This window comes from Oncorhynchus gorbuscha, linkage group LG09 (assembly GCF_021184085.1).
Source record: "Oncorhynchus gorbuscha isolate QuinsamMale2020 ecotype Even-year linkage group LG09, OgorEven_v1.0, whole genome shotgun sequence".
In the NCBI taxonomy this organism is placed as follows: Eukaryota; Metazoa; Chordata; class Actinopteri; order Salmoniformes; family Salmonidae; genus Oncorhynchus; species Oncorhynchus gorbuscha.
In genome coordinates, this window is record NC_060181.1 from 97995192 (window position 1) to 98010277 (window position 15086).

The window sequence follows — 15086 nt, forward strand, 5'->3', positions numbered from 1 at the left end:
AACTAGCTAGACGGTCTAGAATCTGGGTCCCATCTCATCTGAAATACAGAACAGTTAACTAGCTAGACGGTCTAGAATCTGGGTCCCATCTCATCTGAAATACAGAACAGTTAACTAGCTAGACGGTCTAGAATCTGGGTCCCATCTCATCTTAAATACAGAACAGTTAACTAGCTAGACGGTCTAGAATCTGGGTCCCATCTCATCTGAAATACAGAATAGTTAACTAGCTAGACGGTCTAGAATCTGGGTCCCATCTCATCTTAAATACAGAACAGTTAACTAGCTAGACGGTCTAGAATCTGGGTCCCATCTCATCTGAAATACAGAATAGTTAACTAGCTAGACGGTCTAGAATCTGGGTCCCATCTCATCTGAAATACAGAACAGTTAACTAGCTAGACGGTCTAGAATCTGGGTCCCATCTCATCTTAAATACAGAATAGTTAACTAGCTAGACGGTCTAGAATCTGGGTCCCATCTCATCTTAAATACAGAATAGTTAACTAGCTAGACGGTCTAGAATCTGGGTCCCATCTCATCTTAAATACAGAATAGTTAACTAGCTAGACGGTCTAGAATCTGGGTCCCATCTCATCTTAAATACAGAATAGTTAACTAGCTAGACGGTCTAGAATCTGGGTCCCATCTGGATCTTAATTTGAGCCAGTTTGCTACAGCAGTAAAATAATCCTTCAGCAACAGGAAATGTGAATTATTAGGTGGATTAATGGACATTTTTGATAAGGGAAAAAACTGTTGTTTTTTTTAATACATTTTCCATAAGATAAAATCACGTCTGAAATTTCAAAGTGGAAGTTACAAACTTCAGAAGATTCGAATACGTGACAGGTTTCACATTTCCTGAATAGCATGGAAGTTCTGGACGGACGGACAGAGAGAAGAACAGAGAGGCACGGAGAGAGACCACCTGGCCCAGCTCAAAATCACATAGTATAACACACTTGTGAGAAGAAACACTCTCCATCTGTCTAACCCCATACAATAACACAGCTAAAATAATTAGGAAATTATTTTATCCATGGTATTCACAGAATGGTTAACTAGCTAGACAGTCTAGAATCTGGGTCCCATCTCATCCGAAATACAGAACAGTTAACTAGCTAGACGGTCTAGAATCTGGGTCCCATCTCATCTTAAATACAGAATAGTTAACTAGCTAGACGGTCTAGAATCTGGGTCCCATCTCATCTGAAATACAGAATAGTTAACTAGCTAGACGGTCTAGAATCTGGGTCCCATCTCATCTTAAATACAGAACAGTTAACTAGCTAGACGGTCTAGAATCTGGGTCCCATCTCATCTTAAATACAGAATAGTTAACTAGCTAGACGGTCTAGAATCTGGGTCCCATCTCATCTTAAATACAGAATAGTTAACTAGCTAGACGGTCTAGAATCTGGGTCCCATCTCATCTGAAATACAGAACAGTTAACTAGCTAGACGGTCTAGAATCTGGGTCCCATCTCATCTAAATCAGAATAGTTAACTAGAATCTGGGTCCCATCTCATCTTAAATACAGAACAGTTAACTAGCTAGACGGTCTAGAATCTGGGTCCCATCTCATCTTAAATACAGAACAGTTAACTAGCTAGACGGTCTAGAATCTGGGTCCCATCTCATCTTAAATACAGAATAGTTAACTAGCTAGACGGTCTAGAATCTGGGTCCCATCTCATCTTAAATACAGAATAGTTAACTAGCTAGACGGTCTAGAATCTGGGTCCCATCTCATCTGAAATACAGAATAGTTAACTAGCTAGACGGTCTAGAATCTGGGTCCCATCTCATCTTAAATACAGAATAGTTAACTAGCTAGACTGTCTAGAATCTGGGTCCCATCTCATCTTAAATACAGAATAGTTAACTAGCTAGACAGTCTAGAATCTGGGTCCCATCTCATCTGAAATACAGAACAGTTAACTAGCTAGACGGTCTAGAATCTGGGTCCCATCTCATCTTAAATACAGAACAGTTAACTAGCTAGACGGTCTAGAATCTGGTTCCCATCTCATCTTAAATACAGAATGGTTAACTAGCTAGACAGTCTAGAATCTGGGTTCCATCTCATCTGAAATAAGATTTATATATTTTGTCTACTATTACATGATTTTGACTTCAGACTTTCCTTTGACAATATAGATATTTGTTTCTTGATTCAAATCAAAGACATTGTTATTTGTCACATGCTCTGTATACAACGGGCGCAGTAATATAATAATAATAATATATGCCATTTAGCAGACGCTTTTATCCAAAGCGACTTACAGTCAGTGTGCATACATTCTACGTATGGGTGGTCCCGGGATCGAACCCACTACCCTGGCGTTACAAGCGCCATGCTCTACCAACTGAGCTACAGAAGGACCACGAGTAGTCTTGACCATGAAATGCTTGATATCGTAGAATTTGTGCTCTTATTTTGTTGCTTTTCGACTTTTCGTCCCAGCCATCTTAGCTCCCCATTGCAGCACACGGCTATGATTTATCAATCCATATTCAGCTCAAAGCTTTCAGCATCTAATCAATGACTTAAACATATCTATGTGTTCATTTATGTCACTGGAGCAGCTTTCTTTTAGATATTTATTTTTTGCAAACTTTCGAAATGGAGAGAAAATTAAATGGTTGTCACAACGCTTTTAAATTCAGCCAAGGCTGCCTGCTTCCCTTCTCTCAGATGACAGTTTTTTGAAAGCCTTTTAATAATTCTAATTAGTTAATGGATCTGATCTCATTTATTAAATCTGCAGTAAGCACTTCTTTCCCGGTCACTTTGGGCTTCATCCCAAATTGCACCCTATTTCCTCATTACGTTTGACCAGACTCCTATCGGGTCCTGGTCAAAGTAATGCACTATATAGGGAATTAGGGTGCCATTTGAGATGATGCTCATCAAAGTGAAATGATTGAGCTAAAACACTAAGAGGGCACTCAAATGGAAAGAGCCGTATAGTGCCAAGCAGCCGTCCATGGCTCTGCCTGAGTAAAACTCTTTCATTCTTCTACCACTCAGTATGGAAGTAGACAGAAAAGAGTTTTAGGATGGTAGGAGTCCCCTATAATAGGATGTTAGGACCACTATAATAAGATGTTAGGATATTAGGACCCCTATAATAATATGTTAGGACCCCTATAATAAGATGTTAGGATGTTAGGAATCCTATAATAAGATGTTAGGACTCCTATAATAAGATGTTAGGAGCCCTATAATAGGATGTTAGGACCCCTATAATACGATTTTAGGACTCCTATAATAAGATGTTAGGATATTAGGACCACTATAATAAGATGTTAGGATATTAGGACCACTATAATAATATGATAGGATGTTAGGACCCCTATAATAAGATGTTAGGATAAGGTTAGGAGCCCTATAATAGGATGTTAGGACCCCTATAATAAGATGTTAGGATGGTAGGAGCCCTATAATAGGATGTTAGGACCCCTATAATAGGATGTTAGGATGGTAGGAGCCCTATAATAGGATGTTAGGACCCCTATAATAAGATGTTAGGATGGTAGGAGCCCTATAATAGGATGTTAGGACTTAGGACCCTATAATAGGATGTTAGGACCCCTATAATAGGATGTTAGGATGGTAGGAGCCCTATAATAGGATATTAGGACCCCTATAATAAGATGTTAGGATGTTAGGAGCCCTATAATAGGATGTTAGGACCCCTATAATAAGATGTTAGGATGGTAGGACCACTATAATAAGATGTTAGGATATTAGGACCACTATAATAAGATGTTAGGATGTTAGGACCACTATAATAGGATGTTAGGATGTTAGGACCACTATAATAAGATGATAGGATGTTAGGACCACTATAATAAGATTTTAGGACCCTATAATAAGATGTTAGGATGTTAGGACTCCTATAATAAGATGTTAGGATGTTAGGAGCCCTATAATAGGATATTAGGACCACTATAATAAGATGATAGGATGTTAGGACCCCTATAATACGATTTTAGGACTCCTATAATAAGATGTTAGGATGTTAGGACTCCTATAATAAGATGTTAGGATGTTAGGAGCCCTATAGATAGGATATTAGGACCACTATAATAAGATGATAGGATGTTAGGACCCCTATAATAAGATGTTAGGATGGTAGGAGCCCTATAATAGGATATTAGGACCACTATAATAAGATGATAGGATGTTAGGACCCCTATAATAGGATGTTAGGACCACTATAATAAGATGTTAGGATGTTAGGACCACTATAACAAGATGATAGGATGTTAGGACCCCTATAATACGATTTTAGGACTCCTATAATAAGATGTTAGGATGTTAGGACTCCTATAATAAGATGTTAGGATGTTAGGACTCCTATAATAAGATGTTAGGATATTAGGACCACTATAATAAGATGTTAGGATATTAGGACCACTATAATAAGATGTTAGGATGTTAGGAGCCCTATAATAAGATGATAGGATGTTAGGACCCCTATAATAGGATGTTAGGACCACTATAATAAGATGTTAGGATGTTAGGACCACTATAATAAGATGATAGGATGTTAGGACCCCTATAATAGGATGTTAGGACCACTATAATAAGATGTTAGGATATTAGGACCACTATAATAAGATGATAGGATGTTAGGACCCTATAATAGGATGTTAGGATATTAGGACCCTATAATAAGATGAAGGATGTTAGGACCCCTATAATAAGATGTTAGGATATTAGGACCACTATAATAAGATGTTAGGATGTTAGGACCCTATAATAAGATGTTAGGATATTAGGACCACTATAATAAGATGTTAGGATATTAGGACCACTATAATAAGATGATAGGATGTTAGGACCCCTATAATAGGATGTTAGGACCACTATAATAAGATGTTAGGATATTAGGACCACTATAATAAGATGATAGGATGTTAGGACCCTATAATAGGATGTTAGGATATTAGGACCACTATAATAAGATGTTAGGATGTTAGGACCACTATAATAAGATGTTAGGATGTTAGGACTCCTATAATAAGATGTTAGGATATTAGGACCACTATAATAAGATGTTAGGATGTTAGGACCACTATAATAAGATGTTAGGATATTAGGACCACTATAATAAGATGTTAGGATATTAGGACCACTATAATAAGATGTTAGGATGTTAGGACTCCTATAATAAGATGTTAGGATATTAGGACCACTATAATAAGATGTTAGGATAATAGGACCCCTATAATAAGATGTTAGGACTCATATAATAAGATGTTAGGATGTTAGGACTCCTATAATAAGATGTTAGGATATTAGGACCACTATAATAAGATGTTAGGATATTAGGACCACTATAATAAGATGTTAGGATGTTAGGACCACTATAATAAGATGTTAGGATATTAGGACCACTATAATAAGATGATAGGATGTTAGGACCCTTATAATAAGATGTTAGGATGTTAGGACCCTTATAATAAGATGTTAGGACCCCCATTGTGAATTATGTTCCTGCCCCTCCCATTGTGAATTATGTTCCTGCCCCTCCCATTGTGAATTATGTTCCTTAGTGTTGAATTATTCCCAATCCCATTGTGAATGAATAGTGTTGAATTATGCCCCTCCCATTGTGAATGAATAGCGTTGAATTAGGACCCCTCCCATAATAAGTGTTGATATGCCCCTCCCATTGGAATGTTAGGATGCCCCTCCCATTGTGAATGAATTGTTGAATTATGCCCCTCCCATTGTGAATGAAGATGTTGAATTATGCCCCTCCCATTGTGAATGAATAGTGTTGAATGATAATCCCATTGTGAATGAATTGTTGAATTAGGACCCCTCCCATTGTGAATGAATAGTGTTGAATTATTCCCAATCCCATTGTGAATGAATAGTGTTGAATTATGCCCCTCCCATTGTGAATGAATAGTGTTGAATTATGCCCCTCCCATTGTGAATGAATAGTGTTGAATTATGCCCCTCCCATTGTGAATGAATAGTGTTGAATTATGCCCCTCCCATTGTGAATGATGTTGTTGAATTATGCCCCTCCCATTGTGAATGAATTGTTGAATTATGCCCCTCCCATTGTGAATGAATAGTGTTGAATTATGCCCCTCCCATTGTGAATGAATAGTGTTGAATTATGCCCCTCCCATTGTGAATGAATAGTGTTGAATTATGCCCCTCCCATTGTGAATGAATAGTGTTGAATTATGCCCCTCCCATTGTGAATGAATTGTTGAATTATGCCCCTCCCATTGTGAATGAATAGCGTTGAATTATGCCCCTCCCATTGTGAATGAATAGTGTTGAATTATGCCCCTCCCATTGTGAATGAATAGTGTTGAATTATGCCCCTCCCATTGTGAATGAATTGTTGAATTATGCCCCTCCCATTGTGAATGAATAGTGTTGAATGATGCCCCTCCCATTGTGAATGAATTGTTGAATTATGCCCCTCCCATTGTGAATGAATAGTGTTGAATTATGCCCCTCCCATTGTGAATGAATAGTGTTGAATGATGCCCTTCCCATTGTGAATGGTCACGTTACCAACTTACGTGAGAAGCATCTCTACAAGACGCTGTCATTTTCATCACGTCGTGTCCGTGCTGCTTCATCCATTTGTAGTCATATAACTATTGGTGAACTAACTAGTTAACTTAACTACCAGTAGAAAGTCTGGTCCCTTTTCTCACATCAACCTGTTTCAACCTGTTTCTTTCCTTCAGATTGGAGACCTATCGACTTTGGAAATAAACCACTTTTCAACGGCAGGGAACGTGTGAACGGAGGTAAGACGTCGCTACGGCGATGCCGATCTGATCATGTGACAGACACAGTATCTGCTGTGTTTAATTAGACTCATCCTGACGAGGTGCCAGTCATCCAAACCAACTAACATACTCGCTGTGTCCTAAATGGTACACTATTACATACACACTGCACTGACCAGGTAACAAAAAGTAGTGTGACGGAATAGGATGCTATTGGGATACACACGCTGTCCTCCACCCTGAGACGACGCGCTGTCCTCCACCCTGAGACGGCGCGCTGTCCTCCACCCTGAGACGACGCGTTGTCCTCCACCCTGAGATAGCTGTTCCACCCTGAGACGACGCGCTGTTCTCCACCCTGAATTATGTCCTTCCTGTCCTCCGCCCTGTGAGACGACGCGCTGTCCCCTCCATTGTGAGATTATGTTCCTGTCCCCACCCCATTGTGAACGACGCGTTCCTCCCCCTGAGACATTGTGTCCTCCACCCTGAGACGACGCACTGTCTTCCACCCATTGAGACGACGCGCTGTCGTCCATTGAGAATGATGCGCTGTCGTCCACCCTGAGACGACACGCTGTTCCTCCACCCTGAGAATGCTGTCCTCCATCCTGAGAACGCGCTGTCCTCCACCCATTGTGAAGACGACGCGCTGTCCTCCACCCTGTGAGACTACGCGTTGTCCTCCACCCTGAGATGACGCGCTGTCCTCCACCCTGAGATGACGTTGAATTGTCCTCCACCCTGAGAAGATAGCGCGAAGTCCTCCACCCTGAGAAGAATAGTGTTGAATTGTCCTCCACCCTGAGACGACGCGCTGTTCTCCACCCTGAGACGACGCGCTGTCCTCCACCCTGAGACGACGCGCTGTCCTCCACCCTGAGACTACGCGCTGTCTTCCACCCTGAGACGACGTGCTGTCCTCCACCCTGAGAGGAAGCGCTGTTCTCCACCCTGAGATGACGCGTTGTCCTCCACCCTGAGAATAGTGTTGAATTGTCCTCCACCCTGAGACGACACGCTGTCCTCCACCCTGAGACGATAGTGCTGTCATCCACCCTGAGAATGAACGCGCTGTTTCCACCCTGAGACGAATAGTGCGCTGTCCTCCACCCTGAGACGACACGCTGTCCTCCACTTCCTGAGACGAACGCGCTGTCCTCCACCCTGAGACGACGTGTTGTCCTCCACCCTGAGACGAACGTGTTGTCCTCCACTCCCTGAGAATGAATAGTGCTGTCCTCCACCCTGAGAACGCGCTGTCCTCCACCCTGAGACGACGCGCTGTCTCCACCCTGAGATGACGCGCTGCCGTCCACCCTGAGTCGACGCGCTGCTTCCATCCACCCTGAGACGATAACGCTGTCATCCACCCTGAGATGACGCGCTCCGTCCACCCTGAGAACGTCTGGTCCTCCTTTTCTGAGACAACGCGTTGTCCTCCACCCTGAGACGACGCGCTGTCCTCCACCCTGAGAAGACGCGCTGTCCTCCACCCTGAGACGACGCGCTGTCCTCCACCCTGAGACGACGCGCTGTTCTCCACCCTGAGACGACGCGCTGTCCTCCACCCTGAGACGACGCGCTGTCCTCCACCCTGAGACGACGCGCTGTCCTCCACCCTGAGACGACGCCAGTCCTCAAACCCTGAGACATACGCGCTGTCCACCCTCCTGTCCTCCACCCTGAGACTATTACATACACACTGTCTTCCTCCACCCTGAGACGACGCGCTGTCGTACACCCCGCTGAGACGACATTGGGATACACACGCTGTCCTCCACCCTGAGACGACGCACTGTCCTTCACCCTGAGACGAAGCCTTGTCCTCCACCCTGAGACGGCGCGCTGTCCTCCACCCTGAGACGACGCGCTGTCTTCCACCCTGAGACGACGCGTTGTCCTCCACCCTGAGAAGACGCGCTGTCCTCCACCCTGAGACGACGCGCTGTCCTCCACCCTGAGACGACGCGCTGTCCTCCACCCTGAGACGACGCGCTGTCCTCCACCCTGAGACGACGCGCTGTCCTCCACCCTGAGACGACGCGCTGTCCTCCACCCTGAGACGACGCGCTGTCCTCCACCCTGAGACGACGCGCTGTCGTCCACCCTGAGACGACGCTCTGTCCTCCACCCTGAGACGACACGCTGTCCTCCACCCTGAGACGACGCGCTGTCGTCCACCCTGAGACAACGCGCTGTCCTCCACCCTGAGACGACGCGCTGTCCTCCACCCTGAGACGACTCGCTGTCGTCCACCCTGAGACGAAGCGCTGTCCTCCACCCTGAGACGACGCACTGTCCTCCACCCTGAGACGACGCGCTGTCGTCAACTAGCCAGGATGACAATTATTTAAACGTCACTGTCGAAAATCATGTTTGTCATGAAATGTTATGTTATTAGAAGGAAACCAGATCAAAGTATGAAAACTGATTGTTGTTTTTACATTGAGGAAGTTTGATCATAAAGTTACTGGTCCCCTCCCCCCGTGACATCACTCCAGTTTTAATACACCAATGGGAACATGTTATTCTCTTACCTAATTTAAATAAGTACCGCCTTGAAACCGACATCAGAGAAGGCGTGTTTGCAAAGGGGCGTGGTTTATGTAGCTATATACTGTAGCTACTCTATCAATCAAATTCAATCAATCAAAGCTATTTATGAAGCCTGTTTTACATGAGCAGATGTCACAAAGTGCTTATACAGAAACCCAGCCTAAAACCCCAAACAGAAAGCAATGCAGGTGTAGTAGCACGGTGGCTAGGAACAACTCCCTAGAAAGGCCAGAACCTAGGAATAAACCTAGAGAGGAACCAGGCTATGAGGAAAAACTCCCTAGGAAGGCCAGAACCTAGGAATAAACCTAGAGAGAAACCAGGCTATGAAGGGTGGCCAGTCCTCTTCTGGCTGTGCCGGGTGGAGATTATAACAGAGCATGGCCAAGATGTTCAAATGTAGATGACAAGCAGGGTCAAATAATAACCACAGTGGTTGTAGAGGGTGCAACAGGTCAGCACCTCAGGAGTAAATCTCAGTTGGCTTTTCATAGCCGATCATTCATAGGGAGAATTAACACCAGATATAACAGACTGACACTAGCACCCCGGTACCTAGACTATTGGAGCATAGATACTGGAGACTGAGACCGGGTGGGGGGTCAAGAGACACTGTGGTCGAGTCCGACGATACCCCGGACAGGGCCAACCAGGCAGGATATAACCACCCTCACTTTGACAAAGCACAGCCCCAACACCAGCCCCAAACCACCGACTTACTACCCTGACACAAGGCCCACAAAGATCTCCCCCAACTCACAAGCCAAAGGAGGCGCAAAACCAGACAGAAAAATCACGTCAGAAAAAAGCCTGGCAAGGTGTGATGCACCCCTCCTAGGGACGGCATGGAAGAGCACTAGCAAGCCATCCCCTGTAATAGGGTTAGAGGCATAGAATCCCAGTGGAAAGAGGGGAACCGGCCAGGCAGAGACAGCAAGGGCGGTTCGTTGCTCCAGAGCCTTTCCATTCACCTTCCCACTCCTGGGCCAGACTACACTCAATCATATGACCCACTGAAGAGATGAGTCTTCAGTAAAGACTTAAAGGTTGAGACCGAGTTTGTGTCTCTGACATGGGTAGGCAGACCGTTCCATAAAAATGGAGCTCTATAGGAGAAAGCCCTGCCTCCAGCTGTTTGCTTAGAAATTCTAGGGACAATATGGAGGCCTGCGTCTTGTGACCGTAGCGTACGTGTAGGTATGTACAGGACCAAATCAGAGAGATAGGTAGGAGCAATGCTTTGTATGTTAGCAGTAAAACATACTCTACGCTGGTGCAACGTTTGACTGTACTGTAGAGTGTCCAGTAAATATACTTAAAAGTTGACCGTATTCATCTTTCAGCTTGAGGTGATTGTACTGCAACTCTGCATTCAAGTTGCTTGCCATAGTCGTTTCAAAGAGCTGTCAGTCAAGGCGATCTCATGAATATAAGCTCCCCGCCCACTCAGCCTGTATTTTCAAACTTCCTGGTAGTTAGCCATGAGAGAGGAAGCTCTTTTCAGGACATTTAACATGCCACTATTCTTGACAGAATTAAGTGGGGTAGTAAGGTTATGACAGCTAGTCTTTTCAAGTGACAATCTGTTCTTCATTGAATTATATTAATGTTAAATAAAACAATACAAATAAAGTAATTATGGGAAAAACTACATTGTACTCATCTGTATAGTAGACATGAACTGTCCCTGGGTTTCCTGTATAGTAGATATGAACTGTCCCTGGGTTTCCTGTATAGTAGACATGAACTGTCCCTGGGTTTCCTGTATAGTAGATATGAACTGTCCCTGGGTTTCCTGTATAGTAGACATGAACTGTCCCTGGGTTTCCTGTATAGTAGACATGAACTGTCTTTGGGTTTCCTGTAAGGTAGACATGAACTGTCCTTGGGTTTCCTGTAAGGTAGACATGAACTGTCCCTGGGTTTCCTGTATAGTAGACATGAACTGTCCTTGGGTTTCCTGTATAGTAGACATGAACTGTCCCTGGGTTTCCTGTATAGTAGATATGAACTGTCCTTGGGTTTCCTGTATAGTAGACATGAACTGTCCCTGGGTTTCCTGTATAGTAGACATGAACTGTCCCTGGGTTTCCTGTATAGTAGACATGAACTGTCCTTGGGTTTCCTGTATAGTAGACATGAACTGTCCTTGGGTTTCCTGTATAGTAGACATGAACTGTCCTTGGGTTTCCTGTATAGTAGATATGAACTGTCCCTGGGTTTCCTGTATAGTATACATGCCACATATAAACTGTCCCTGGGTTTCCTGTATAGTATACATGCCACATATAAACTGTCCTTGGGTTTCCTGTACAGTAGATTACTTTTCATATTAACTCTCCTTCGGTTTCCTGTACAGTATAGTACTTTTCAGTACAGGTGCATCAAAGCTGGGACCAAGAGACTGAAAAACAGCTTCTATCTCAAGATTCTCAGACTGTTAAACAGCCATCACTAACATTGAGAGGCTGCTGCCAACATACAGACCTGAAATCACTGGTCACTTAAATAAATGGATCATTAGTCACTTTAATAATGTTTACATATTGTGCATTACTCATCTCATATGTATATACTGTATTTTAAACCATCTATTGCATCTTGCCGCTCTCATCCATATATTTAAATGTACATATTCTCATTCACTCCTGTGTGTATTAGGTAGTTGTTGGGGAATTGTTAGATATTACTGCACTGTCAGAACTAGAAGCACAAGCATTTCGCTATACTCGTATTAACATCTGCTAACCATGTGACCAATAACATCTACTAACCATGTGACCATTAACATCTGCTAACCATGTGACCAATACCATCTGCTAACCATGTGACCATTAACATCTGCTAACCATGTGACCAATACCATCTGCTAACCATGTGACCATTAACATCTGCTAACCATGTGACCAATAACATCTGCTGACCATGTGACCAATAACATCTGCTAACCATGTGACCATTAACATCTGCTAACCATGTGACCAATAACATCTGCTAACCATGTGACCAATACCATCTGCTGACCATGTGACCAATAACATCTCCTAACCATGGGACCAATAACATGTTATTTGATTTGACATGATCTGTCCTTGTGTTTCCTGTACAGTACAGTACTTTTCATATGAACTGCCTAGGTGTCAAAGGGTCCTCTGATGTTGTCTCCTATGTTCAGGTTTCCCGTTCCCAGAGTGGAGTACCCCCGGCCCGTCCATGGACCCCCCTGTGACACACGTCTCTGAGAAGGACAACTCGTGGCTGTACACCCTGGATCCTATCCTGGTCACCATCATCGTCATGTCTTCCCTGGGCATACTGCTGGGGGCGGTGTGTGGCGGCCTGCTGCTCTACTGCACCTGCTACTACAGCGGCCTGTCGTCACGGAGCTCCACCACATTGGAGAACTACAACTTTGAGCTGTACGACGGGATCAAACACAAGGTGAAGATCAACCAGCAACGCTGCTGCTCCGAGGCCTAGGACGCTTTCCTCCACCGGAAGGCCTAGTCCTTCAAACCCTTGGGCTGTTCCAACCCAAAGACATGCTTAATGCTTGATGACACTGACATACAGACAGATACACCCGCTAGACCCTACCCCCCCAACCCTCGGGGGTCTCTTCTCTGCCTGCAGGAGAGGCCCTGATCAATCGAAACTTGGGAATGAACCACACTTACCTGCCATGATGCCACACGTACAGACCAGTGGACCACAGTGGTCTGGGCTTGGAACTGAACACTTTCTGTCAGTCTGGGCTTGGCCCTGAACTCCTACTGTCAGTCTGGGCTTGGACCTGAACACTTACTGTCAGTCTGGGCTTGGACTCAAACTCCTACTGTCAATCTGGGCTTGAACCTGAACTCCTACTGTCAGTCTGGGCTTGGACTCAAACTCCTACTGACAGTCTGGGCTTGGACCTGAAATCCTACTGTCCATCTGGGCTTGGACTCAAACTCCTACTGTCAGTCAGGGCTTGGACTCAAACTCCTACTGCCAGTCTGGGCTTGGACCTGATCTCCTACTGTCCATCTGGGCTTGTACTCAAACCCCTACTGTCAGTCTGGGCTTGGACTCAAACTCCTAATGTCCGTCTTGGCTTGGACCTGATCTCCTACTGTCAGTCTGGCCTTGGACCTGAACACTTACTGTCAGTCTGGGCTTGGACTCAAACTCCTACTACCAGTCTGGGCTTGGACCTGAACTCCTACTGTCAATCTGGGCTTGGACTCAAACTCCTACTGTCAGTCTGGGCTTGGACCTGAACACTTACTGTCAGTCTGGGCTTGGACTCAAACTCCAACTGTCAGTCTGGGCTTGGACTCAAACTCCCACTGTCAGTCTGGGCCTGGACTCAAACTCCCACTGTCAGTCTGGGCTTGGACTCAAACTCCCACTGTCAGTCTGGGCTTGGACCTGAACTCCTACTGTCAGTCTGGGCTTGGACTCAAACTCCCACTGTCAGTCTGGGCTTGGACTCAAACTCCCACTGTCAGTCTGGGCTTGGACTCAAACTCCCACTGTCAGTCTGGGCTTGGACTCAAACTCCTACTGCCAGTCTGGGCTCGAACCTGATCTCCTACTGTCAGTCTGGTCTTGGACTCAAACTCCCACTGTCAGTCTGGGCTTGGACTCAAACTCCCACTGTCAGTCTGGGCTTGGACTCAAACTCCCACTGTCAGTCTGGGCTTGGACTCAAACTCCCACTGTCAGTCTGGGCTTGGACCTGATCTCCTACTGTTAGTCTGGGCTTGGACCTGATCTCCTACTGTTAGTCTGGGCTTGGACCTGATCTCCTACTGTCAATCTCGGCTTTCAGAGCTGTTCTGCTGCCAGTGGGCCATTCAGTGGACCATTCAGTGGGTGCTGAACGATATCAAAACATATCAATCGAATGCCTATCCCCAAAAAAAGATTTAAATTAAATTAAACTAGATTTGTAAAGAATTAAGAAGATATTTTGTTTTTGGTTATGATTGAAGTTAGATAATGAGTTGCATTAGGACGGTTTTAGAATGTTGATTCTAGCTCGTCTCGGCCTGCGTTATGTTTAAAACAGTGTCATAGACTATAGTGGACAGTTTTCAGTTCAGTTTTAGGATCTTATTAGGATCAGCTTCAGTTTTATTGCCCAATAGACATCTCTTGTTCTCGTGCCATTTTTTTTTTACATTAATTTAGTTCAGCTTGTCTGTTATGGTATTTGATGTGTTGTTGTTGCAGGCTGCTTCCCGTCTGTAATAGAAGAAGAGAATGGCGAAGAAAGAAGAATAATTTTATCTAAAGATCTGACACATAACGGTCGTTAAGTTGCGTTCCTCAAGAAGAAGTATTAGGATTTTGATTTCTGACTGTTTGATGATCTATATCACATGGTGTGACGCTCTGTGAAACATTATTATTTTATTTTATGTTGTTGCAACCTATGGATTGCAGAGAGAGAGAGAGACAGAGAGAGGATGGGAGACAGAGAATGTATGGGAGACAGAGAGAGGGGGAGACAGAGATGTAGTTTACAAAGAGAGGAGGGAGACAGAGAGAGGAGGGAGATAGAGAGAGGAGGGAGACAGAGAGAGGAGGGAGACAAAGAGAGGAGGGAGACAGAGAGAGGATGGGAGACAGAGATGTAGTTTACAAAGAGAGGAGGGAGACAGAGAGAGGAGGGAGACAGAGAGAGGAGGGAGACAAAGAGAGGAGGGAGACAGAGAGAGGATGGGAGACAGAGAGAGGGGGAGACAGAGATGTA

At 44.4% G+C, this 15086-nt stretch overlaps 1 protein-coding gene across 2 annotated transcripts in view; it reads left to right on the top strand.

Annotated features, from left to right (window-relative positions):
• LOC124044301 (neuropilin-2-like) overlaps nucleotides 1–14851 on the top strand; it is a 352904-nt gene extending 338053 nt beyond the window's left edge. Inside the window, exons 17-18 of one of the 2 annotated variants that reach the window (XM_046363952.1) lie at nucleotides 6740–6802; nucleotides 12519–14851. In XM_046363952.1, coding sequence (XP_046219908.1) covers nucleotides 6740–6802; nucleotides 12519–12823 — 368 coding nt within the window. In that variant the 3' untranslated portion in view covers nucleotides 12824–14851. The remainder of the gene's footprint in view (nucleotides 1–6739; nucleotides 6803–12518) is intronic. The other variant, XM_046363953.1, reaches the window with a different exon arrangement.
• Nucleotides 14852–15086: the final 235 nt, after the last annotated feature.